Genomic DNA, 26,328 nt, shown 5'->3' with positions numbered 1-26,328 from the left:
CGAAATTATGTCGGGCAGTGGAACACATGAAGCCAAGAGAAAGATAGCTTTCTGCAACTTCTCTGCAGATGGCTGCAGTTTGGTGAGTAGGGGAAGGGCAGGGCTGACATAGCACAGGACCAGCCAAATTTATAAGGAGTCTGTCGGAGGAAAGGGAGAAACAGGGAGAGAAAGTCCATGATTTAGCAGAAAACCTATGCGTTGAAACAGAAGGGTTCTAAATCCCTAAAAGCTAATCCCCAAGACCCTTCCAGCACAGTGAATAAACCAAGACGAGGAAATACGTGCAGGATTTTACAATTTTTGTGCTGAGTAATATGGAATTTGTTTTAAAATCCTGCGCAAAATTTCTTCATGTTGTGTGCATCTGCCTCCAAAGCTTAAAACTGCAGATTCAGAGCACCCTCAAGGTGCAACTCAGAGAAAGATTTGCTTAAATTACTGGGAGATTTTGGGGGGATGAGTGCACTGACTGAAAGACCTTGAAAAGCCTTGCTAACAAACTGAAAATTTTTATTCCGGTAACTTGTAGATGAGCTGAGGACAGAGACAGCGTAGCAGTCTATTCAGTCCCAGAGGAGCTTTAAAACACAAGGACTTAGTGTATAAGGCCAAACACAGCAGCCTGAGCGGTGTCCAGCTCCTACAGTCGTCATATCACAGCAACTTCCTAGTGTTGGTGGCTGAGTCAAATTTAGTTTAGAGAGACAGGACAGTGTCTATTGCATAGAGTTAAAGAGAAAAATATGCTGTACTGCTGGATATCAGAGAGGTGTTGGTAGCCAAGTGGTGGCTGATAGCTGTGAGATAAATCAGTTATTTCTTCCCCACTCCTCACACCGACTGCCTTATCTTTAATGTGAAAAACAATCCTTAGAAGAAATATGGCATATTTTACCAGCCATAAGTATATTTACAAGTGTTTACAATCAAAGGTTTTTACTGGCAGCGTTATTATGATTCTTTTGCAAAGAAGAAAGTAGCAGAGAGCATCAATTAAGTGATTAAAATAACAAAAACCACTATTAATTAGAGCAATTAAGCAATAAAATTAAACTGCTTTTAAACAGCCTCTCAATAGCTATTACTTTTAAGAAAAAGCTGTGTTAAAAGACTAATAATGTCAGATAGGAAATTATTTGCCACCCTATCCTACAAAATAAGAGTAAAAGATTTTCCTGCAAGTGGCGTGTCTGCATGGGTGGATCTAACTTGAGCCCTGATGCAGGAAAGCATTTTGCAATGTGTTTAAACACCATTTCTGAATAAACATGTTTTCCTGATTTGGACTTTCATAGTAGTAAGTGACATTTCTCCAACGATAGTAAATGTAGGAAAAATTTGTTGACTTTATAATTGCAGAAATTCTGCTGACTGAACCACTACATGGATCATACCATCACAGTTGTGGTTATTCTCTAAACCGTAGATACCCAAAGCCTCATGCTGATGGTCTGAATGCCAAATGCTCTGGCTGCAAACCACTCAGTAGAGCTCATGGAGAACCTGCATTTGATGTTGGTAGCACTGGATACAGGATGTCAAGTTAAACACACTGATCTCCTGTGTTTTCTGATAATTAACGGCGGAGCTTGAACTCCTTATTCAGTTTTTATTTTGGGAAAAAAATCAGCATAGGCAGCTGTTTCTAGAATTTATTGCGACTTCATCTAAAAGCTGTTGTGATTTTCTTTTTAACATTCCTGATGCTACTTACCTAGCTGAAGTACACAGGTTAACTTTTTCCTGAATAAAACCTGCTCTTTGAGTTGCCAGCTACAACAGAGAGCACCTCCTGGCAGCTCTGAGTGCTGGAGGTCATACGAACTGGCACAGCTTGCATCAGATAATGTGATTTCTCCCTCCTTAGTTGGGGGATTATCAGTAGAACTGCACAAGATATGTGAACAGGAGATAATATTTGCAAGAGAAACAACAGCCAAGTCACCAAGAAAATTGCTGTAGAAAAACAAGTTTTACCTTACATAACCTCCTCTATGCCAAACAAGAAATCTTACTAAGGACCAGACCTGCTCTCTTTGAAGTAAGTGGAAAATTTTCTATTTGCTTCATTGTGGAGGATCAGACCCACAAGGAGTCTGGTTTGTCTCTGTAAAGAGGATAAAGAAACAGAAGAAACATCTGAGGCAACTTGTAAGAATTTCCTGGCAGTGAAGGTACCAATAATTAACAAGTAGAAAACTCTAATGCTTTATATGAAAACATTTTAATCCACATTTGCTTTCCTCCATCCATACTTACTTCTCATGGACTGGAAAGAGAATTGTGAAATATTTGGCAAATGGAAAGGAATTTGATCTAGATTCTGGTCTCTGTCAATGTGCTCTTTCCGCTTTGTAAACTCTGTATGTTCTGGAAGCACATTTGGGCTCAGCTAAAACGAGTCAGCAAAGCAGACGCTACACCTGACAGCTCTTCCTAACTTTACTGTATAGCAACACATACCCTTGTACACCCTGCGGCAGTGATACTTGGGACAGGATTACTTTCAATTGTATGCAGTGGTGGAAGAAGTCTAGATGTATTCAGCTGGCCACATCCTGACATTTCTTTCTGTTACAAGGGCATATTAATGCCCTCCATGTAAAAGAAAATGCTTCGCTGTAGTTCCTGTGGCAAAATACAGTCTTGACAGGGAATTCCCCCACTGATGATCGCAAAGGAGCTAGTTGAAAGAGTTTGAATGACACAGCCCATGAAATTTCAAGAGGAGAATTTTGTCCTTTGCTATCCTAAGAGGCCACATAAGTTGCATATCATATCTCTGTGTCTGTTGTCTTTGGTCTGAGGAAAGGAAATAGAAAACAAGAAAATGTCACTAACAACAAACCCGAAATTCAGGATATGTCGGCCCAGAAATTTCTTGCCTTTTTCTTACAGTTCCCATCTTGACTACTCAAAGTTTTTCTCCTGTTGGAAATGATATTCTCAGTAGCTAATGAGGAAAATGTGATCTAGATAAATTGCAGTGAGGTGAGTGTGTTGCTAATTCCAAAAAAAAGACCACACTGAAAAAGCAGTTATTAATGGTTTGCTGTCAAACTAAGTCAAAGGACATTTCTGTGGGATCCTACAGATACCTACTTTGCACCTTGCTCTGTTCAGTGTTTTCACTAGTGACTAACAACCAAATAGAGCGAATATGCATGGAAGTATGGGGGTTCCAATTCTAAGAGGAATTATGTGCCGTTTGGAGGACAGTTTCACAGTCTGCAATCATCTTGCATCATTAGTTTCCACAATACTGTGAATTCTGTGACATTACTTCTCATACAGACAGCTGCATTATGACTACCTTTCGTGTTGGTGGACTTAGTGGAGAAGCCAGAAGCTGAATGGATTGTGATGATTGAATTAACAGATCCACAGCGAAGCTGATCATTGGCAGAACCTATAGTAGTAATAGATTACCTAGTCTCTTCAAAATGGGGTTGATAAGTGTGGTTCAAAAGTGTCAAGAAGCTTTCTGTAGCATTCTCCATTATTCAGTTTCTATACGGTATCACTCTAGCAGTGTTACAAGTATTACAAATGGAACAGATTTCCTTCAAGAGTTCGTAAAGCAGACTTACCAATTGGCACATTTATGTCTCTCCCAAGACTTGAGCACAGAATGATCTCAGTTTTTGGGCCTGTCCCATGACAAACAATTACAGTTGTTTTCTACATGGACTTGCTTTTGTTTTTGTTAACTACAGAAAGGAAATACCTTGTATGAGGAATCTGAACTCTTAAGAGATTGAAACTCCTGTTAGGCCTTTCTGTGGAGGTCTGTATTTTTCCAGCATTTTATCTGATTGCTTGACAGCAGCCCAGGAAACATGAAACTGCTTGGACCTTCATGCTGTAGTATCACCCACATTAGCCGCATAAAAATTGTGTGTCTTGAGATTTTCTCTGCCAATGTGTTCATTAAATATTTCATGTGGTGAGTCAAATGAGTCAAATTATTTCTGAACATATAGTGTTTGTTTTTAGCATCCCTCTTCTCTGTCCTGTTTTAGTCTCTGTGACTGAAAGGAAAGCAGCTTCTAAGTCTTTACCAAGAAAGATCTGCAAGATGACAAAAAGCTTTTGTTGCAATGTAGTTTGGTTGATACGAAATGTGTCACTGCTGTTCAACAGCCAACAGCAGAGGCCTTCCTCTTCTGCATGTAGTCAAGGAGATTACTATATTGTAACATGCAAAGTAATACACCTACGTAAACTCACTTATGCTAGCCATGTAGATCAAATACTGAGGTCTGTACCTAGGTGAACACTTCCTTCACCACTACAGTGTCTTTTAGAAGGGATCCAGGAAATTGGCTCTTCCAGGAGTGGATTTTCAATGCATATTTGATAAAGAGCTAAAATTTAAAAGTTAAAACACAGAAAAGAGGAGCAAAGTAATATGATCATCTCTACTCCAGACTTATATGACCTGGGTGTAGAATTTTAAGTTTTGACCACCTAAGGTTTCACACTTTTCTGGTTAGTGCAGAAAAGCAAAAACTAAGGAAGGATATGATAAGAATCTTCCAGTCATATCAACAGAATGATCAGCTGTTCTCCATAATCATTGCAGGAGAAGGATCGAGAAAAAATCACTTTAATTTGCAGCAGATATTATTTAGGCGGGCAGTAAGGAAGAGCTTTCAAACTGTCAGAACAGGAATAACTACTGAGCATTGCTGGGAATCTTCTTCATGAAAGACTTTCAAAAACAAGTTCAACAAGCATCTATGGGTGAATGGCTTAGGTATGCTTGATCATACCTTAATGCAAGGACTTAGACTGGCTCACTCATGGTCTTTTCCAGCCTTACATCTAGGATTCTAGAGGTAAAGTAGTCAATGCTCTGGAAATCCTTTCTCACTACCTGCTGTATTCAAATATCTGCTTAGGCAAAGACTTGCTAATATCTGTGTCTGTATGAATGCTGTGATGCATCCACCCTCTTGCCTCCTGGGACATGAGTCACTCGTGAAGTGCATTTCATCAAAACTGTTTCACATTATGCCCTGTGAAGTCATTGATGGCACAAAAGGATTCTATTCCCTTGTAACTAGTGGAAAAAAAGTTTTAAAAAAAGTCTAGTCATAGTTTACAATGATTGTGCCAGTAATATACACAATATTGTGTTTTCCTCTTTTGATGGGCAGGGTGTTTATTCTTCTACCAGCTGTATTCATTTAGTGTGCTATTCATCTATTTGGTTTCACCATGTGTATATTTAACAGTTTGCAATAGGGAGAATGCGCTCTTTAAACAGCCTTTCTCCTACACAGTTATGTCTTAATTGGGTCTGTATTTGTAATTAATGGAATCGGCAAACGTCATCTAGTTCTAGAATACTGTAGATGACAGATTTATACTACAGATGGAACTGATTCAGAAATATTTTGCAAATACTGTGCAATTCATACAGTGCTAATTATCTGTACAGTATCTACCTCTCATCCTCAGAAAGTTGAAAGAAAGACAATGAATTCACGTTCTAGAAGACAATAAAACAGAATGTCAAGTGTACCATAAATCTAAAGGAATAGAAATTAGCTGAAGATGCATTTCTTGAATCCGTTATATCTGAGTGCGCCAGGGACTGAAGAGGTGAGGATTATTTTGGTTTTCAAAATCCTTTGCAGAGATAGGCAGCCTTCTAGGACCAGTGGAGGCATTGACTGGTTAAGTGGCATGAATTCTGTCTGTGATATATCTAATTAGGTCTGCCTGGTATTTGGTTAGCATCATTTCCTTATGACTGTTAGTAGAGTTCTGCCTTATAACATTTGCAGCTAGATCAAGAGCGAGACAGCAGTTGTTCCCTCAAGCAGCACTATCTGAGTATTCATACAAACAGAACTCACGTCTTCTGCACACCCAGATAAAATATTGAACAGCAGCCAGTCATAATACTATAGAAGAATACAAAGTTTGGCTCATTTTTTGTTTTGTTTTTTTTAATCCTAACTTATTTTGACCTGGATGGGTAGAAAAGGGGGGAATTGTTTTCACATCCTGAACACTGAACTCCATGTAGTAAAAGTAAGTAACAAAAACATACAAGGAGCGTTGTGAATTTGTGCTCGTTCTGCAATTTCTTGTAGATTTGGTTAGGTATCTTCCTCCTAGCTGATCCAAACATATTAAAAAAGAGTAGCTTCCAGCTTTTTGCTAGCCTTTTTCTATAGGTAGAGACAGGACTAGATTGAAGACCAGCTCCACCACTGTAGACTTGCTCCTTCTTTCAGAACCATTCCTGAAAGAAAATAGAAGTTTCACACTTCATTTTGTAGAGATACTGTATTCATGGATCTTGTTTAGTCTCTGGCTAGACGTTTAAGTATGTAATACCTCTAGAAATACAGTTCATTCAAACAAGTCCTTCCATATGTGTGCCTACAGAAGAAGCAGTTCCTCTGAAATGAAACTTGTGATACCCATCAGTTCAGCTGAGACGGCAATTGTTTCGCTCTGACACCAACTTGATAAATACTCAAGTTAAAAAGTAATGTCCTAAACTATGAACCATTGCCACTTATACTGGACCCATGAATTGCCAACGTGGACTGCCAAAGCTTTCCTTTTCTTATCTTTTTCCCCTATTTACTTTTTTAGCGTTCCTTTTTTATAGTTTCTAGCTGGTGCTGCATAAATCCTTTATGAATCAGAAGGCAGAGTTGAATGGATGCTTCAATCTAAGGCCATTTCAACAAACAAAGGCACTATCTTGCTGAAATACAGTAGAATGATGTAGGTGGCACAAAGTTTCTTCTGATTCTTGATCAAGCTTTTCAGTTCAAGATACATTTCTGTCAGAACCATGTGGAAACTTGTGCAATATGAAGTTGGAAAAATCTATAATTACTCCCCACTCTTCACTATATTTGCAATTGCTATTGCAATTTCAAAGCTCCATCACAATTTATAAGTATTTTCAGTCACAAGATTTTAGAAGGACTCATCTCTAGCAATTGGTATGCATGGAACTGCAGGAAGAGTTATACCAAATCTTTTCCCAGAAGTGGTTTAGGTTTCACTGATGTGGCTTAACAGTGCTGCCCTTTTTAAAGGGGCTTAGGGAATGTTGGACAGGATCTTCTGCAAAATCTCCTGTTAGATTCAGAAAGCACAAGCAAGTAACAAAGCTAGTAAATTAATGAATGTCTAGAACTCACCACATTCTCCGTGTCTGCTGTCCTGTTGGCAAGCTGACATTCTTCTGCATGCCCATTACAAAAGCAACTTCCCCGGACAATCAGGTCATAAATAGCGTAGTGGGCAAATCTTTGAGGTTTCTCTAGCAATGCTGAACCGTGGCATGGACATTCCTGTCTTTTTAACAAAAGGAGACGGAGGTTGGTGAGCTTCAGAAGGTCTTGGGCCTCAGGACTATAGGGATCTTCGATCTTGTTAGCCGGAGTTAAGGCACGATAAATCACCTGAAAGACAGAAGATACACCTTCAGGAAGAGATGTAGGACTCTCCATACACAACAAATACCCCAGGGTGATACTCAGGAAAGAGTTCCTATTTTGAAGACTGCATAAGCAATTGTGGGCCTGCAGCTAAGTCCTGAACATCACGCTGAGTTACTACCAGCTGACCAAGCCACAGCAAGTGACTGTGTACATACTTTCATCTCATCTCAGGTGTGAGATAGGAAACAACCTAGTTGAACTGTCTTTCCCTGGAGTTACTGAACCCCGTTGCTTACTGCAGCTCAGCAGTGGTTACTTGTCAAGCTCTGATTACTTCCTCGTGTTTCAGAGCCAAGTGACAACAGGGTGTCACTCAGAGAAAATAGGAGGTATATTGACACAAATGCAGTATTAATGCCATCCAAATTTATCAAAGCATTTTAAGAACATAGCTTTAGCATGAGTTCTGTAGTCAGGTAAACTAAGGCACTAAAGGGATCTGTGAAAGAAGTGAAAAAACTAATCAGATTTTTGGCTTGCTCACTTGAACTATGTGCTAGAAAACACAACCTGCCTTAGAGTGAGTAGGATCAAAAGAACCCTGTTTTCAAACAAAACAAGCCATGTTAATAGTAGGAGAGGAGAACTAGCCACACTGCAGCAAGCTTGCAGGGCCAAAGGCACTTTGCCTACCTGCTGTTTGAGAGTTGTTACTTTTTTATCAGGACTTTTATGCTGTTCTGATTGCTCTCCAGAGGAACTGCAGTTTCTTTTTGGATATCACAGATCTGATTTGGTGCTTAACAGTGACCAAAGCGACATGTTTTATTTTAGCTCATGTACCACTCTGCCCTTCTGTACCTCTCAGGGTGTGTTTATTTCTGTTGGTTTTGTTGTGGAGAGGGTGACAATGGAGGGCTGCATCACAGTCCGTGCCAATGAGCTAGAGAGCTGGTTGCATTCGTTCCCAGGCTTAGATGCCCTTTATGGATGTGTTAACTCCGATCTGAGAGCTATTTTCTCCTCTGGTTGAGTTTTGCCATCATAGCAGAGGGACTTGCCCTCGGGGTTCTTTGGCCCTGCTTTATGAGCACTGACAGTCTCTGTCTGGCTAACTCTGTTAGTGGAGTGAAAGCTTTGTTTCCATAGGGATTCCCTCTTTCTCTCTCTGTTTTTTTCTTTTCTTTTCTTTCTAGCGAACCGACTGATTTAAATACTTGCAGGATGTAAAATATTTTTGTTCCTTTTTGTTTGCAGGAGCCAGAAAAGAGCTTGTGGTTCATGCCTGGAAGATAATTCTGGTGCGTGTTGGTGGCACATGGGGAGATAAACCCCCTTAAAATAACAGTGTCAGCTGCCAGACTTAGCACAGAGCTATACCTGACAGTAATACAGCAAAGGCAGTGGTACATTTCCCACTTGTCCACAGCATTTTCTATGTCGTTAACTCTACTCTTTTTTCTTTTCTTTAATTCTCTTCCTTTTACTGTCAGCTATTTACAAAGCTGCAAATAGACCTGTTTGGTCAGATCAGAAGTGTCTGTGCTTCCTTGTTTGATGGAGCTACAGGCAGATTGCCCAGGCTGTGCAGTGCAGGTGCCCGCATTCCCCTGACCAATGGAGCCATGAGAAAATAGCCCAGTCCTTTCCACCCTGATGTCTACATTCCCCTGATTAATGGAACCATAAGCAAATGACCCATTCTGTTTTGTCCAGGTGCCCAACATTCCCCTTATTGATGGATTCACAGGACAAAGACCAAATCTCTTCTGTCGAGTTCCCTTAATCCGGGGTGGTCCAGTCTTTCCGGTGGAGGCCAGTTTCATGAACCCGCTCTCCCTCCCTCTAGGCCCACACAGAGGTGGAGTGATTTCCCAGAGCCCTGAGCACTTGGTCGTGTATGGACACACGTCTTCCTCCCATATGAGTGTGTCAGTTCGTCTAAGGCCAATGCAGTGAACTGGGTGGAATTGTTCTGCAGAGCTTCCTAACCCGAAGGATCTCAAAGCAGAGTTTAAAACTAACTTCTAGGACATTAATGGCTGGAAGTCCTTGTGAAGATCTCATAAAATGCCATAAAACAGAGGGACCAAGGGGTAAAGCAGTGTGTTCAGTTATCATTTTTAATAAGCTCCATTCTCACACTTGGCTTTCTTGTCTATGCATTTTCTAACATGCTTAGTAAAAATGTTCACTCCTTTCAGGAGAGTTCTCCTAAGGATACCTGACAGATCACTGGCCCAAGGACATATATGTTAGAGGTATCTTGCTCCAGAACAAGACATCTTAAGAAAGATAACCAGTATGTCATTAGCCTCTGAAAGATCTGTGCCAGTCCTGCCAGTGACTTCCTGATACACACCTGGACAAGAGGCTTAACATGTCTGTGCCCCAGAGTCCCCACTTGTGAACAAGGAGTCATAGTATGGATTTCCCCATGGGAGATAGAGAGGGAAGGTGAATAAGGGGAAGATTAAGACTTTTTCATTGTGTTCTTCTGAAAGAAATGACTAGTTAATGGTCAAAGTCTCTCTTTACTCTATGTCTCTGGCATTGTACTTCTATTTGATGACAATGGCCTTGCTTTGTGCTATGTTAACCGTGAATGAAGTCTTGCATGTTGTGCTACTAGAAACCCATTCTGTATATATTACAATACATTTAAAGATATGGAATCATGTTTTGGGATCTCCAGTCAGTCAATTATCCATCCTCACCATGTGTTAATTGGTATCCAGATAGCAATGACTTCCTTAGGCCAAAGGAACAACTGTTCGGTGCTCTTCTTTCAGCACAGTGCCATTTGCTATCATGAAGTGGTATCAGTTTTTCTTTCTTTTCTTGACAGCTTGGAAAAAGCTTAGGTTCCCTGTGGGTTTATTGTTTTGCAAATATTTTCATTTCAGGCCTTGCATCTCTTAAGGAGAGTTGCTCTGGCATTTCCAGATCCCCTTAGAACTCTGAACATCGATTTGTCAGTGGAGATGTTAATAGCTTGAATGTCCCATAGGGATTGCGACATCCCTTTGAGAAACACCAGTATTCCATTCCAGTTCAAATACAAGAGTTTGCTTGTATGATTAATTCATGACATATTTTTGCTTGGAATAAGCTCAGTGGTGAGACTGGATTTGTTCATCCTCCTTTCTCCCAAAGCAAGACTTGTTAAAAGTTAAAGATCTGATTTGAGTGACATAACACTAGTGAAGTCTTTTGGGAGCAGCATTCAGATGTTCTCCTTGGGTTCAACAACCACTAAGGAACTAAGCTTTCCTAACTATATAAAAACCAAAGATATTGAGGACTTACATAAACAAAGACATTTTGTATCAGCAGAGTCAAAGTGGATAAGTTGTGCCAATGTAAAGTATATTTAGGTGAGCTTCATTTTGGACTGAGGTAACAGTTTTAATTAGTATTTAAACCAGCTTAGCAACATTATTTCAGATATGCATAAAACTTGAATGGAATTCCCCTCCCACCCTTCTGGGGGACACATTCTCCTTGAAATTCTGGAGATTAAAACCCTTGAGTACAAACAAGACTATAATGTAATCACGATTTCTTGGTTCATTTTTAGCATTTGATTGGATATGTCTGTTTACATTACAGTGGTGGTTCTTAGGTCTTCCTTAACATATGGGTTACTTTACTGTCAAGAGTAATACGTTGCAGTCCATAAATTATATTATTTAGTCTCCTATGTGCATTGATTCAAATGATTGTAGGGTGGGATCATTTTTTAAAACAGATCTGATGTCTCATCTTACATGCCTCTGAATTATTTATCCATAAATGCATAGTTTACCTAAAAAAAACCCAACCTCTTTTTTTTTTTTTTCTACACTAAAAGCCTATGATGGTATTTTAAATGCATTATTTGGGTTTTTAGTTCCGTAAGAAGAAATGAGACTCTAATTAGGAGACAGATTGCTGGTAGTTGTATATATGGGCTTCTAGTTTTGTATAGCCCAAGGAAGGACATTATTATTGTAAAAAAGGAAGAGATGTCACTGTAGTCAAAATACAGACATGGTAATTTGATTGTTTGTTCGAATTGTTCAGCATAACTTTCAGCAAATACTCTGGCCTTGCTCTAGTCTGGACTGCTAGTGATTTCAGTAGGAATCAGAGAAGGCTACTGCATGCCCTGCTTACGTTCTTTTTTAAACGGGACACAGGTCCTCAAGTACTTCACAGGAGGGGAAGAGGATTAATAAATTTATCTGTAAAATTCTCTGAGGTTCCCTATAGATAGGTGCTTCATATGTGCAAAATTTTAAAAACAATAATAATAGGTAAAAGATAAGAGTTCAACTGTCTCAACCATTTCTACACACGTTTGAAAGATCTTTAGATTAGAAATGGATCTAAGTTTTAATGAACTCCCAGGGTCATGAGCTGTGGGAAGAGACACTTCTCACTGCGTTATTTGCTCTTTTTTTTACTTGAGAAGATTGCATGGTGCTTTTGAAGCCTATGAGGCAGATTTCCTTCTATACACATGAGCATTTGATTCTGCCTTTTGCTTTGCTTAAGAGAAGCAGGATTTATGTTTATTTCACAGGGATATTTTACAAATTTGCAGTTTTTCAGTATATTCACATAAAGGAGATCAAGAGAGTATAATGAAAAAGGAAATATATATATATATATATACATATATATATATATATAACTAAGATGCAAGCTCTGAAAAGAGCTTCCCAGTGTTGCTCACCATAAGGTTATGTCTCATCTAATTAAGTCTTTAGCTGGTATCCAGCTCCACAAAGCTCTGTTCTTTTTTTGCTGTAACAGTCTGCTCTGAAATCCCCCAGTGTTTTCTCTGAACGTCAGTGTGTAGCTTTCATAAAAGCAGCATACGCACAGCTAGAGAAGAAAATGTGCTGCTGATTAAGCCTGCTAAGGGCTGAGCAACTTAAGGACCCTAGAGAGCTTCAGTTTCCCCGGAATTGGGTGAGAGATGAGGGTATTCAGCACTTCTGTAGAGAGCCTCAACCCTTTGTGGGAATACGTCCTAATTCCTGAGTTTCCCTCATAATCAGAAACTGACACTGGAGCTGAATGCTGAGTAGGACATTCATGCTTATCTCCATATCTGCTATCAAGCGCATATTTGTCATTCTCATTTTTGAAAGTCAATCAGCTGCACCTCAAAAAGATGGTCTCTAGCCTGTCCTCTCCTGACCTTTTTAAGAGCAAGGAGGTTTGGAGAATGCTGTAAGCGTGCAAAGATAAAAAAGACAGCCACCATTAGGGGATCTGTTTTACTGTACACAAGTTGGCACAGCTTCACAGGGCTGATGTTTTATCACCAGTCAAGAAGATCATCTTCATTCCAGAGACAGTGTCTCAGATTTTTGATTTCTTGCCATTCACTGAGTCCATGTTTTGCTTCTCTGTCCTTGATGCAGATAATTCTGTTTTCTTAACCTGATCTTCCAGCCAGTATTAGTCAGAAAAGATGTGGACACAACAAAGATTCCCCTTATTGCAAGCTCATAGCCTTAGGTCAAGGAATATGAGTCATAACTGGAGGGCAATGGTAATGCATGGCCTCCTACAAAAGAAGATCTCTGTGCAGAACAAGAATTTGATATTTCAAATCATCCTTAAGCTATGTTGATCATGTTGCACACAATCAATCAGGTTAATGAGGTCAGAAATGTCTGTGTGCTTATACGAGGCCTGTCAGAAGGAAGCTGCAATAAATACTCTCATCAGTCCTAAATCCTATTCATTAAAAGATTTTTATGTGAGTTGATTTTGTTCGTAAAGGAATAGTAAACAATTGTGTCTTAGAATTTTTCCTACCTGATGACAAATATCCTCTGATCAATTTGACAGAGCCCCTTGACTTAAACTCATTCTTCTAGCTTGTGGTACAGTGCCACTGCTTTTCTGTCCTTCTAGACAATAAAATTTAGAAACCAGTTAAATATAGAATATGACAGTTTGTTAAAGAAGTAATTGTGAGTTTAATTTTTTAAATGTCTCTGATCTGGGTAAACCCAGTTACTATCAACACAGTAGCATCTTGAATTCATTCTGTGCTTTCCACAACAGAAAAGGTCAATGTCCCTTCAATTTGCATTTGCTTTGAGGTTATTCCAGTAATCCAGTGTGGCATTAATATTAATATTTAAGAATTGCTGCCGATATCACAATGGGGAAAGAGTGCACAGTCGAGGTTAGAGGCAGACAAATCTGAAGAGCCATGCAGACTTTTTCTGCTCCTCAAACTTAGTGTTTCCTGTAGGTTCAGGTTATCCACAGATGTAAATCCCAATGTTTGTGTAGAAAGGCAAGGTTTGTAGGGCGAAGCAGTATCTTTTGTCAAACCAGCTAATGTAGATGGAATGCAATACCTAAAGTATTGTGCACAAAACTGGTCTTCAGGTTGCAGTCTGTGTACGGGGAATGGATGCAATTCCCTCCATTCCACACAGCATCATCTTGCAAGAGCTTGTGAGGACCAGAGAACATTTCCATGCTGCCACCACAGTGCAGCATCATTTTTCATTATGAGAAATGATGTTTGCTCTGAAATGGTGCAGGGCAGCGTGAGGGGTTCTGTGATTCAGACAGTTCTACTGGGAACTGGACTGAGAATGAAGAACCTTATTTCACACTGTCTGCTGAATTGTCAGGAAAGTTAAAACACTTAGTCACTATCAGTATCAACAGGGCTAGTGCTGTATTCCCATGGGGGAGGATCCATCTCTCCTAAGTGGGGCCACTTATACCTCTAGCTGTTGGCTGACACCTTACACATGAACAGATGTAGAGAAGTATACAGTCTCACCATGAGAGCGATGTGTGAAAAACCATAGAGCGAACAGCAAGTGTTCTTCTGCCTGGAGTCTGGAAATTACAACAATGAATACCTAAATACATAACTTTTTAGATAAGATTTTTTTCTCAGTTGAGACTTTAAGAAAAGTCATGGCTGCAACTCCACTAAGCTTTTATGAAATAGGGTGAGATGGAAAACTAATTTGATATCTGCTGCCTAGTATGTCAGGAAATGCAGAAATAATGCTCAAGAAAATAACTGTGTCTTTCTGGCTAGGTACCAAATGTCTCTGAAATGGCTCATTACAAACCAGGTCAGAGCAGGACACCTGGTACTCTCCTGAAGTTCACTTGCCAGGGATGGTAATCCTGGACCAGTCTCATGTCAGTTCAAATTCCCCTCAGACACAAACCCTTGAGCCCCTTAATTCTTCCTCCGGGGAAGCAGGGCCTGGCAGTGCTATCTGCTTGTTTACACTGCTGGTGTTAACTGCTTCCTCTCAATTTGCCTCTGCATTTTATCTCCTCTACAGTTCAAGTTAAATGAAATGCTGAACAGACAGCCCTAGTCATAACATTCAGGCACGTCCCTTCAGGAGTGACTAATCCCTCCTGGAATCCTTTCCGGCTGGAAGTCGGAATAACCCAAGCATCGTGTGACTTTGAGAGGCCTGGTGAGTGCAGGACAATTCACTACAGCGCAATACCCTGTCCTTGCATCACAGCTATTAGGAATTCAACTTTGTGATGTGCTGGGCATGTCTCTTTTCAGTGACCCCACTGCTGTATGAGATCAGACCTTTAAGAAGCAACTGAAACCTTAATGGTCACCTTATGAATTATTGATGTTGCCATTTAATGAGGTATGTATGTTTGCAGGGATCCTCCTTTGTTTACCAAAAGGCATGAAGACTGTAAAAGAAAAGCCCGAGAAAAGACAGCAAAAATTGTGGGTGCTTGGAACAGAGTCAGGTACATTCCACACAGAGCCCTCTCCTTGGCCTGGTTTGGTATCTGCATGCAAGTGGTCCTGCTCTGTAAGAAGCATCCCTCAGAGAGTCCTTGTAGATGGAGAGGGGCAGCAGAGGTCTCCAGTGGCAGTGCAGAGGCAAAGACCTTCCATGGAGTTGTCTGTGGCTTCTGTTTGAACAGCCTTTTGAAGTAGACAGAACTGCATCCCATCATACCACGTGTTGCTTTGACACTTGCAGAGTATCTTTAGAAGAGTGATTGAAAGTCTTTTAGCTACAAAGTGAGTCCACTCATCTTTGAAAAAAGGCATTGCTGCAGACTTTGGTCCCTAAAGAGGTCACCACAGGCTCAAAATGGAGAATGAACAGGTCTTCTGCGCAAAGCACATCTAACATGTTGCCATAGGAACCAGTTACCTAATTCAGGCATACACAATTCTTCTTGCCCCCAGTGAATTCCAGTAATGGGTTGATTATATCACACTTGATTGGTGTCATCTGTCACCCAGACACTCACATAAATGAACCAGCCTTTGGTTTTACTCTGCCTTCCACTAGGCAGACCCAGTAGTGGATGGGTCTCCTTTTGGGTCTTGTGGTTGTAAGCTGGTCAGTTTTATATCCAGCTTTGCATGCTAATGTCTTCTTTTCATGCAAACATCATCTTTGTTGAGGAAGAACATTTGTTTTTATTTCCTGATATTCTGGTTTATTAAAAATGTGCTCTGAATCTCTAAGATACCTGAGAGCACGTGCTGTCTGGATGCAGGTCGAAGCATTCTGAACCCCTTTTTCCCAGATGGTGTCTGAACTGCAAGTCACACTAACGTCTGATGCAATGTTGTGGTTATTTCTCCTTTTGTTTGGGCCAGAGTTTTGATTTTCATTAGCTGAATTGAAGGTTCATTTTAGGCTTCATGACTACATAGTACAGTGCTTTGTTTATTAGAAGAACAGATGGATGGACAGGTTGGTAAAAAAGATCTCAGTAGCATTTCCTGTAGATGCATTTGCAGTAGATGGACAGACCTTAAAAAGGTGGGGTTGTTTTTCAATCCATGATGTTATGTTGGAGGTTTGTATTTTGAAGCTGAAGAGCATAACAGTAACTATTCTTCCTACAGGATAAAGATTAGAAACACTTGTTTCCCATTTAATATTAAATTTGTTGTAGTGCTAAAAGTCAACAAGCAAAACATAGGGTACTTAACAGGCTGGTCTGGCCTAAGGTGTGCTGGTGGAGGATTTTCACTGAGAAGTTTTTGCAAACAGGGAAAGCTAGGTGTTGGTTTTGCAGAGCTGTTGTGTTTAAAAGTAGATGCAACCAGAAAAAAAACGTAAGAGCAGCTAGCTAGAGAGGCAAGAAAGTAAAGGACAGAGAGTGATTCACTTGCACAGGATGGCTTTTCGGTGAGCTGTCAGCTGGGAAAGGAGGCTTTGAATATTGTGCAAAGAAACCACCTTGCTCAAAACTTACTGAGTTCTGGAAAGCAGGACAGTGTATATGTTCTTTGCCAAAAAACAGGATTGCCTGACCTCTTCAACACCTTCTTTTCTGAATACAAATTATTTTTTGTATTCAGAGAGTGAGTACTGGCTAGCTGTTTAGGTGAAAATTGGGGTCATTGGGACAGAGAGCCAATTTACAATTAAGCTGGAGCTGCAGTTAAACCAAAATAGAACAGTCAGTAGAGATGTTCACAAGTATCAAAGATGGCTGAAAAATCAAAATAAGTTCTCAAAAGAACAGGTGGTTTCACAGGAGAAGTTAAAAAGTCATCTGGAGATTTCCCAGATAAGGTTGGGAAATGACCGCTTGATAGGACTGGAATACTCACTGCAGTAGTGAATTCGAAGTGCGGGACAGACTGGGAAGCTCATCTGTGAAAAATTCAACCTGGAATGGCAATACAGATCAGAAATAACCAATAACCTCAACAATACAAATCAGCAGACTTTCCACAAAGAGTCAGGAATAGCTTGGTAAACTTGGAACCTGGTAACAGCTGAGTTTCACAAGAATTTAAAGAAAGACCTGAAAAATGACTTCTTGAAGAGAATCAAGGGTCATCACTATACTGGAAATTTGCTTCTTTGAAGATAGAATTGGATTAGCCAGAAAACTTCAACAAGACGGTATATTTAAAACAGTTTTCTACCTCATTTGTAACCCAGAGAGGCTGTATTGTGCTAACTCAAAATAAAACACCACTGTCTCTGAAGGGAAGACTCTGGAACAAGCTTATTGGGTTATGATAGGCAAGTGGGTGGATGGACAGAATAAGGGCTTGATTTTTAAAACCAGCTTGACTATCTTATTCCTAATGAACTTCACTTGAGTATTCCAGATGTGATTCAAACTCTTGACATGATGTTCAGAGCCAGCTGTCAGTCTGAGCTGGCCTGGACTCTGCAAAAATTTGAAAACAAAAGGGAAAAAGGGAACTGTACTGGAACTGGCAAAAGTCCTGTGGAGACTTAAGTTTTTGGCATGTCTAGTAACAGCAATGGCTTCTAAGATAGAATGGCAAGAAACCAACATACACATACTCACCTGGCTTGCAGATCGAGCCCAATGAAAGAAGAGAAAATATGCACAGGGGCTAGAAAATGCTTTGTAGGTTGTTTCTTTCCTTGCAGCTATTCAAAATGTATTGTATATAGTATTATAAACAAGTGAGTCAGGAAGCTGCATATCCAGTGGTTCGCTCAGTAAATAGCAGGGCCACTCAGCTGAACTGTCAAAGTCTGGAAGAATGAGTATCAGACTCCCTATTTTCATTTAGATTTCAGCATTGCACAGCTTTGGGAGATTAGCTTATCGGTGTAAAACTGATCTGTGAAATACAAGAGATTGGTGAGGACAGGCTCAAACATAGCAGCTAATAGACCATGCTAAACAAGAGAGAGAATTAGAGGGTCCTTATTAGTCTCAAATGGCAACAGTGACTGAGGAAGGAATAGTCAGCCAAAAACTGAGTTTGAAAACTGGAGCACTGGAATTGGAACAGGAAGTTTGGATAGTGAACATAATTAATGAGCTAATAGTTCGTGTGGGTTTCACTGGGCGAGTAGTGGTGAAACAAATGCCAGGAATGCTGTAGATCTGAACCCCAGAGCAGGGGATTTAATAAATGCTGGAGTAAAAGAAAACTGCAAAAGTGGCATTAGGAAGTCATCTCCGTGCATTTCTAATTCTCCATGCTCCCTAATGCATGACACCTTCTGTCTCAATTCTACCTCATCTCAGATGGTATGGAGATATATGACCCAGTCAGAGGTGAAAGATAAGGGATAATTTAAAATTGATGTGATACATCTTAACTTAATGATATATTTTGTTCTGTTATGACATTGTTACATCACCCACCAAAATATATTTTGCTTTCATCCTAGTATCCTCAAAGTTTCTCTTCTTCTCCATTTCCTGTTGTGCTGCCAGGAGAAATCTTTTTCAGTGGTCTTGAAGGAGTACCAGAGCGTGCTCACTGAGAGATGCAGCTCAGTTTACAGATGCATATATGTTATTACAACTCTACCACCTTCTCCTTTCACGCCTACATTCTCAGTTTTGGAAGCCATCCAACCTGAAATCTTGTTCCATGATGCATCCCATATGGGTTTTAAACCTAAGTGTTGTTAGTAAGCCATCTCCTTTTTGATTCCTGTTGTGCCCTGTTAAAAAGGAATTTATATCTCTTCTGAAAGCAAATAGGACAGTGCTTAAGAAAATCCTGACTGTCATTCACTGGAAATGATGTCAACCCTTTCAGTAGAGAAAGCTGACATTTGTCTCAGAGAATTAATTAGCATGTAAGCTGGAAACAGTTTTGATCATTCCAGAAATGTTGTCCGCTTGCGATGTGAGCTCAGCAGCTCTCAAGGCTCAGTCAGTACCAGTAACTGGATAGGTCAGAGGGGAGGTGGAAAGAAAGCAGGGAACACTAGAGAAAGTAGTGGGGGGATTCAGTCAGTGACCTGCTTCCTTCCAAGTGGCTTGTGAGTCGGTGCTTGACAGGCTGTCCTGATGCCATTTGTAAGATCTTTAAAATATGGTGTAAAACTGCAATTTGGAGATGTGTGAGCAAAAATCCTGTGAAATTTGCAGTAAGAGTAACAGTGTCACTCAAGCAAATCTGATCAGATATCACTTTAAGTGACTGCACTCTGCCTCCCTGTATTTTTGTTCACAAAAGAATTTGCCGTGTCGTATTGCTGGCCTGAAAAGTCGGATGCGGTTGTACCCTTGTCACAGTGATATTTCATGGATTAGTTAAGAGGTCTCTGTGAAGTCTGTCCAGAACTTCAGAATCCGCTCGGATTAATGTGCTGTAAAACAGTATTTGTCTTATTCTCTGTTAAGTTGCTGTATAGATCTCTGTGTGCTGCTTTGTAGCTTCAGCTCTCCATCCCGTGGAGGAAGTGACCTCTGGATGTATTCAATTAATTAAACAGTTCATGAAAGTATTTGGGATCAGTAAGGGTATGACCTATAAATATATGACTGTTCTTACTGTTATTAGTATCTTCTGTCATCTGCTACCACAGTGTAAATTGATTAAGCATACACATATTCATTTCAGTGTACTTGCTGCCCAAGTCGACAGAATTATTTTGACTTGTAATCACAAAGGCTTGTGTTGGATGAATGTTTTATTATTTGATTTTCTGCAATCCACTTCTCAGATTCATTTTAGCAGGAACACATGGTCTTAAATGATATTTTCCAAAGTTAAGTAAGCACGAAACCTGACAAAGTGCAGGGGAACGAGATACTGTACTAGAGAAGGGAGAGCTGCTTTGCATTTAAAGCCAAGGCCTTTGCCTCAGACCTTGGATTCTATTCCTTACTCTACCAGAATTGTCATGTTTTACCACAAACCACCTTTCTGTGCTTCTCTTTCCCATCCGTGAAATGGCAACAGGACCGTTACATGTGTACTGAAGATCATTAAATAGATCTTGTGAAGTACTTCCAGATTTTTGTTTGGAGGGCACACAGAAACGGAATATGATATTCGATGCCTAGATTTTGTATTGACGTGGCGAGCGAAATCTCTGTACAGAAGACATTTGGATGTATTTGACGTAAATGCATCATATTGACTGACTAGCAGAATTGCTACTCCAGCAACAAGACAGTTAAGCAGATGATTTACTCCAGATTGCCAATATGCAGAGATGCTTCCCAGTCTGTTGTACAAAGATGAACTCAGTCTCTCCGTACTGCTGCCTCCCTGTCTCTGGTACAGTACACTAGTTCCTTTCTTCTTGAGTGCATTTTGAAGTGCGCTGCTGAAATCACTGTGTTTTTTAAAGCCTCTCTGGACCTTTCACCTCACACCTGAGCTTAATTTGTAGCAAAATATTACTGCCAAATCTGCATGATCATTTCCAGACAGGGAAACCAAGAAGAGGTTTGTGACTTCTCTAGGGAAGAGAGAAGGAAGTGAAAGGACTCCAGCTGCTGGTGTGGCTATAGGAATGTCTCATAATCTCCCTGTGTACCTTCATGCCTCCTCTATAAAAGGATACCAATTATATTTACCTTCTTTCCCATCTAAATTGTTTTGAGATTGATGAATGAAAAGGGTTATAGCTGAACTATGTACCTGATTAATAAGCAGTTGCTAATGTTCTTCTCAGAGGAATTTATCAGAGTAATCATAGATTTATTTAAAAAGAAGACCCTCTGCATCTAATGGCACATCAAAATACTCATGCCAAAGGAGCACTTCCCCCCTGTGTTGAATAGTGAAACATGGCTGCTCACTTCCACTTCTTGTTTCTAAATAGATTCCTTTCTGGAGCCTATGCTCTGATAACCTATCAGAGCTGACCCTCCCAGCAGGAACAGTGTGCATTGAATGTTATGGGCAGGATGTATTTAAATGTCCTCCAAGCATCTAGGACCTTTTATATGGACAAAAATAGATAATTACAGAAGGCAGTTCATGTCATCCTACAGTAGAAAACCATTTCAGATAAATCAGGCTCTAAAAATGCGTATATTTCTCTACATTTTGGTAGAATTTTAGTTCAGCTATTGGCATCTGCAATGTAAAATTAGGAAATGTTAATCCTATCCTATGCAATTCTCATAAAACAGATCATTAAATCATTTCCATTCATTTTCATTGACATATTTCTGTTCTCCTTCCCCTTTATTTTCTCAGCATAAAGCCTTTGGGGAGGGGCTGCCTTTCTTAATTTATATGGACAGTGCCCCTTTGAGCACATACTCACTGATTTTCATGTAGACTTTAGCTGTTCAACATTAAACATTGTCCAAACCTCCCTTACTGCTTACCTCTCCTCTGGTGCAGGGCACTGCATCTGAATATCTGGAAGTACACATAGAGCCCTCCTCAATGAGATCATCCTGGAGACCAAAAGTAGCTGTACAGTTGGCAGAGAAATATTTGTAGGGCCTCCAAGTCTGGCCATAGTCCTGGGACCTTTCCAACACCATCGCAGCTGGGCGAGGTGACTTGAACACAGCTATGACATGGGTCAGATAGAATTCAGTTTCAAAGTCCAGCCTGATTTCTTCTCTGTGTACCCCTTGGGCAGACTGCCACCAGGAGATGGGGTTTGCAAAGAAATCATCTGTCATGTCAGCAGGGAGATGGGAGTTATCAGGCTGGTTGGCATTGCATTTGGTGCAGCGAGGCTGTCCACAGCCACGGGAAGACTGATGGAGGAGGTTCTGATCCGGGTAGAAGCAGTACAGTTCTGTGCTGTTCTGCCCACATGTGGTGAGAGTGGCTGGTGTCCTCCCTGTCGCAAGGTTGCCCACCGGAGGGTTGCACGAGCGGCCACTGCAGCGGAAGGCTCGTAGCCTCATGGGATCTGAAAGACAGGCAAAAGAAACAAAACTAAGCAAAATTTCACAGATAATTCTCAGGCTCTAAAACCACTGACCATGCAAATGTTGGGACTCTCTTTCTACACCCCACAGGACTTAGTGTAAAGAAAGCTACTCCATCTTTTCACACAAAGTTTGGAGGGCATTTTTCAATGAATCTAGTCCTTGTTTTAGGTGCCTAGGTTGTGAACTGACATCTTCAGAAAACGTGACTGCTACCTGTGGGCATTTGAAGGTCTAATTTTGATTTCTGTTAAAAATGCAGTTGCTCTGGTCTATCGAACTATGTATTTAAATACAGAAATCTTGTGTTTCCTTACTTTCACTGTAGGAAAGCTCCATATCGAAGGACTGAATCTATTCGATACACTTATTTTCATTGTAATCACAAAGTGAAGCCAAACTGTACTACACACTGTGGGTACATTAGAAAAGAGATGATTCCTGTCCAATGGATTACAGACACTGTTTACACATACAGACACTTAAAGTAAAGCATGTATCTCTATAGCTATGCGTAACAAGCCTAATTTTAAGAGGTGTTGATTTTTGCTGAGTTTCTGCCACTCCTATAGAGATCAGCTGGAGTTGTTAATACTTAGCAGACCTGAAAATCAAGTCTCTCTTTTGTTGAAATGCTTTAATGTGGAGGCAGGCGACTATATTCAGTTTACCAAGTTTACAAATACTGGCAAACAAGCATTTTTTATATATTCAGTATAGGTATCTATTTATTTCTAAATGAAAAAAAGGTAGGGATAACTGAAAAAGTCATAATATTGTTTGGAAATCAGTAATGCCTTGTGACACTGGATCACACACAGGTCATTCCCAAAACCTTATTACCAAACTGAAGAAAACTGCTTTTCTAGTGACATACAGTGTACTCTTTGCATCCTAATAGTCTAGAAGGAGTTAAAGACTGACCTTACAAGGTCATAAATCTAATCCAAAAGGTCACAGGTCAGATGGCTCAATGCAAGTCCTACAGGAAATGACCCTTCCAATGAAACATAGGATGACCGTAAACCCTTAGTAATCTAGGAGCAGTTCAAAGGTCAGCTGTTAGTTCAAGATCCTAGGTCAAATTTTAAAATCCCTTCTCATTTTATATTCAATCTTTCCTCAGGCAAAACTTGTTTTAAAATCAAGTTAGACCAGAAAAAAGACTTTCTCGTTCAGCCTTATAAAAATGCTCCAATTTTAAGTGTACTGGGGTGAAACTCCTGTCCTTCTTTCCCAGACAATTGTTTAAGGTGAAAAAATGTGTCCATCTTGCATGGCTTTGCTTTTGAGTTGCTTCTGTCCTTAATTTCCTAGTGACATTTCTGCACAGGCTGGTAAAGAAAGATCAGGGATGAATGTTGTTTGGAAAACACCTCATGCATTTTGCATCCCAGGATTTAGACACCAACCCAAGTCACGGCATGTCCAATGAATCCTACTGACCAATGGGGTGTGGCATTTTATCTTACATACAGTGTAAATTAAGCTTAAACTTCAGATAACGAGGAAGAAGATAGTCCAAAAATGCTCTTGACTGCTCTTATAAACTAGTGGAAACCATCCTCAAAAGAACTTGGACTTAATGTGTGTTTGCCCTGCGTGCACTTTAAGCAGCAGCCTCAGGAAGGAGGAGGGGTCTGGAGCCACAGTAAGTTTCCTTCTGGTGGAGGTGGTCTTCCAGCAGTGGGTAGGATGGGCTGGCCAGACTTATCTTAGTATTCCAGTGAAGTCCTAGGAGGTCGTTAGAGCTCAGAGGGCAGCAGTACCTGAGTTGTGTGTGCACCTAATAGTCCCAGGATCAAAACAATGTAAGTCACCCTTCCTCAGACCCACCACCACTCTCTGTGCCAGCGTGGAGGTGAATTTTCGTGAGAAAGGAGGAACCACATAAGTCAGCTGGAGGGAAAAGGAGGGAAGATGGTGATGTTTGTTTCTCAGTCCTTTTCTTTGCTTCTCGACTTCAACTGAGCTTACTCCCAACTAATTCTTAGCAGAATGGTAGATCCTCCACCAAGCCCTGAAGCCATTCTGACTGCTGACTGTCATTTCAATGTACTTTCTTTCTGATTATGAACTTGTCATTCCATCTGAGCCTAATACAGTTACAGGGGACACCAGGAGGTTCAGAGGTCTTATCTGGAAGCTGGCTTACAGTTTCTTTGAGCATTTTTTTTCCTGAGCAAGGACCTGGGTTCCCACAAAAGCTTTCTAGAACTTCCCTACTTTTCGCAGAGCATCTGAAGTCTCAAATTTCTGTCTGCTCTGGAGGGTGAATTCCACTGAGTAGCACAAGAATTCTTGAAAAAAGATAAATACATCCTTGTGGATGAACAAAAATTTTATGAGCTGCAGCTGCAATGCCTCAAGATTGTCTTTGCAAGTGGCATTTTGGTGTCTACGTTGTCATATTTGACTTGTTCCTGTTTAATAAAAATTACTGTAAATATGGAAAGTACAACAATTCCTGTGTTTATGGTAGATTGGATATTAACTGATTTTGCTCAGTGCTGCACGAAGGTATCATCTTTGCCTCCAGAGAATTTATGTGGGACCAGTCTTCCAACTGAGCTCTGAACAAGCATTAGCTATGACGGGAGTCTAGGGCACTTAGTTTTGATCAAGACTGGGCTCATGTTACAAATCCCGTTGAAATATGGATAAGCATGTCCTGTAACTAAAAGAAAGTCCATCTTTATTGATGTATGACACCATGAAAGCTTTCACAGAGGAAATTGGATGCTGGTGTTCTACACTAAAGGAGCTGCATAGGGGAAGCTTTGCAGACAAGAATGAGAGAAAGAAAAAAAAGAAACATTTTTTAAAAGGAAATGGCTGCTTCTTTTATTTCCCATAAATGGGATATGTTCCCATAAATACCAGTCTTGTATTGAGTTTTTCAGCTGTATTTATATGAACCTGGAAAGGCAGGAAGAATGTGATCATTCTCCTGATCAGCAGTCACAAGAAGGTTTAACTGCTCTGCCTGCTAATGCAGCAACATCAATAAATAGTTCCTGTCCAAACTGCTGTGTCATTAGGAAAGTGGGAGAAGAACAACATGCAAATTAGTGGAAGGGAGGTTGAGAGAAGGAGAGAGACTGGAAAACAAAATCTGCAGTTGATTAAAAGCTTTGCATTTAAAGAACTCAATTGGCAGAACATTGCTTGGCCACAAGGATAGCACAGCCTGTTGATCACTCACTGATTCTGTGGAAATAACACGAAATGTGTAATCTGAACAGCGGGGGGACCACTGCAGAAGAGATGCAGCAGCCAGGCAACCAAATGACTTATCTCAAATGCCAGGAGAGCTCACTGAATAATTCATAACAAAATAAACAGTTTGATTGTGCATGGGCAGTGTATGTCATTGAGGTTGGTTAGCTTTTGCTCCATGATGGGTGGCTCGGCTCACTATGGTATCACTAATTTATTTGTTTGTTTTCTGCTCCCTCAGAGCTGTGCCACAAAGTGGCAGGGCAGTGGCACATGCCTGGCGCGTGTTATAACAATAGTGTTATCTGATGATTAGGGTGCCGTACAGTTCAAGAGAGGACACACCACTGATACTACCGGGAGACAGTTTCAAACAGAGATGGCTTACTTCAGAGCCTTGTAACACCTGATTCAAAACCTGCTGATGTGACTAGAAAGATGCCTAATATTTTCTATGGGATTTGGACTGGGATTTTTTATTTCTTGTCTGTATGCAAAATCATGACTTTGTGCATTCAAGGCTCCTACGATGAAAAAGGAGAGCAGCTTCGACAGTTCTGAGCAACTTTTAAACGCTGAAAACTTTGGATGTCTTCTGCTAAAGTCTTGATGGAGCAGTTTCAGCGTGTATGGGTGCACACACACGTGCCCACCTGAATTTCACTTGTTCTACCTCTGATTGACTTTCTTTTTAAATAACAAAAACTTTTGAATGTTCATTTATAGCTAAGCGCCTTGGGGACATGAGTTACTCAAGTCCTTATTAATCAGACCTAGAACTTTTTCTGTAATGCTGGTAACAATGAAAGTGCTACAACCCTTTGGTTTGTCTAGGGCCAATATGCAATGGGTTTGTCTGGGGCCAACATGCAACGGGTTTGGCAGGTCTTCATCCATTTATGAGTAGCCAGATGTATTTTAGCACTAAAAGAGCCCTCACAACTGCAGCTTTCTAAATATTCCAAAAATGAAGTTCTGAATAAGCTCTGAACCCCAAATGCCCCATGGCCTGAGGCACAGCCAGAGTGAGAATAAGATCCTAGAT

The 26,328-nt window shown here is 40.4% G+C and overlaps 1 protein-coding gene across 1 annotated transcript in view; it reads right to left on the bottom strand.

The window, feature by feature from the left end:
- The window catches only part of LOC112979173 (netrin-4-like), a 57,861-nt gene that overhangs the window by 28,074 nt on the left and 3,459 nt on the right, over positions 1-26,328 (bottom strand). Inside the window, exons 2-3 of the mRNA XM_026093123.2 lie at positions 21,504-22,045; positions 7,182-7,445 (exon numbers count right to left, since the gene is read on the bottom strand). Coding sequence (XP_025948908.2) covers positions 7,182-7,445; positions 21,504-22,045 — 806 coding nt within the window. The remainder of the gene's footprint in view (positions 1-7,181; positions 7,446-21,503; positions 22,046-26,328) is intronic.

Source organism: Dromaius novaehollandiae, chromosome 12 (assembly GCF_036370855.1).
Source record: "Dromaius novaehollandiae isolate bDroNov1 chromosome 12, bDroNov1.hap1, whole genome shotgun sequence".
NCBI lineage: Eukaryota > Metazoa > Chordata > Aves > Casuariiformes > Dromaiidae > Dromaius > Dromaius novaehollandiae.
The sequence above is the reverse complement of the archived record's forward strand: the minus strand, read 5'-3'. Positions and strand labels throughout refer to the sequence as shown.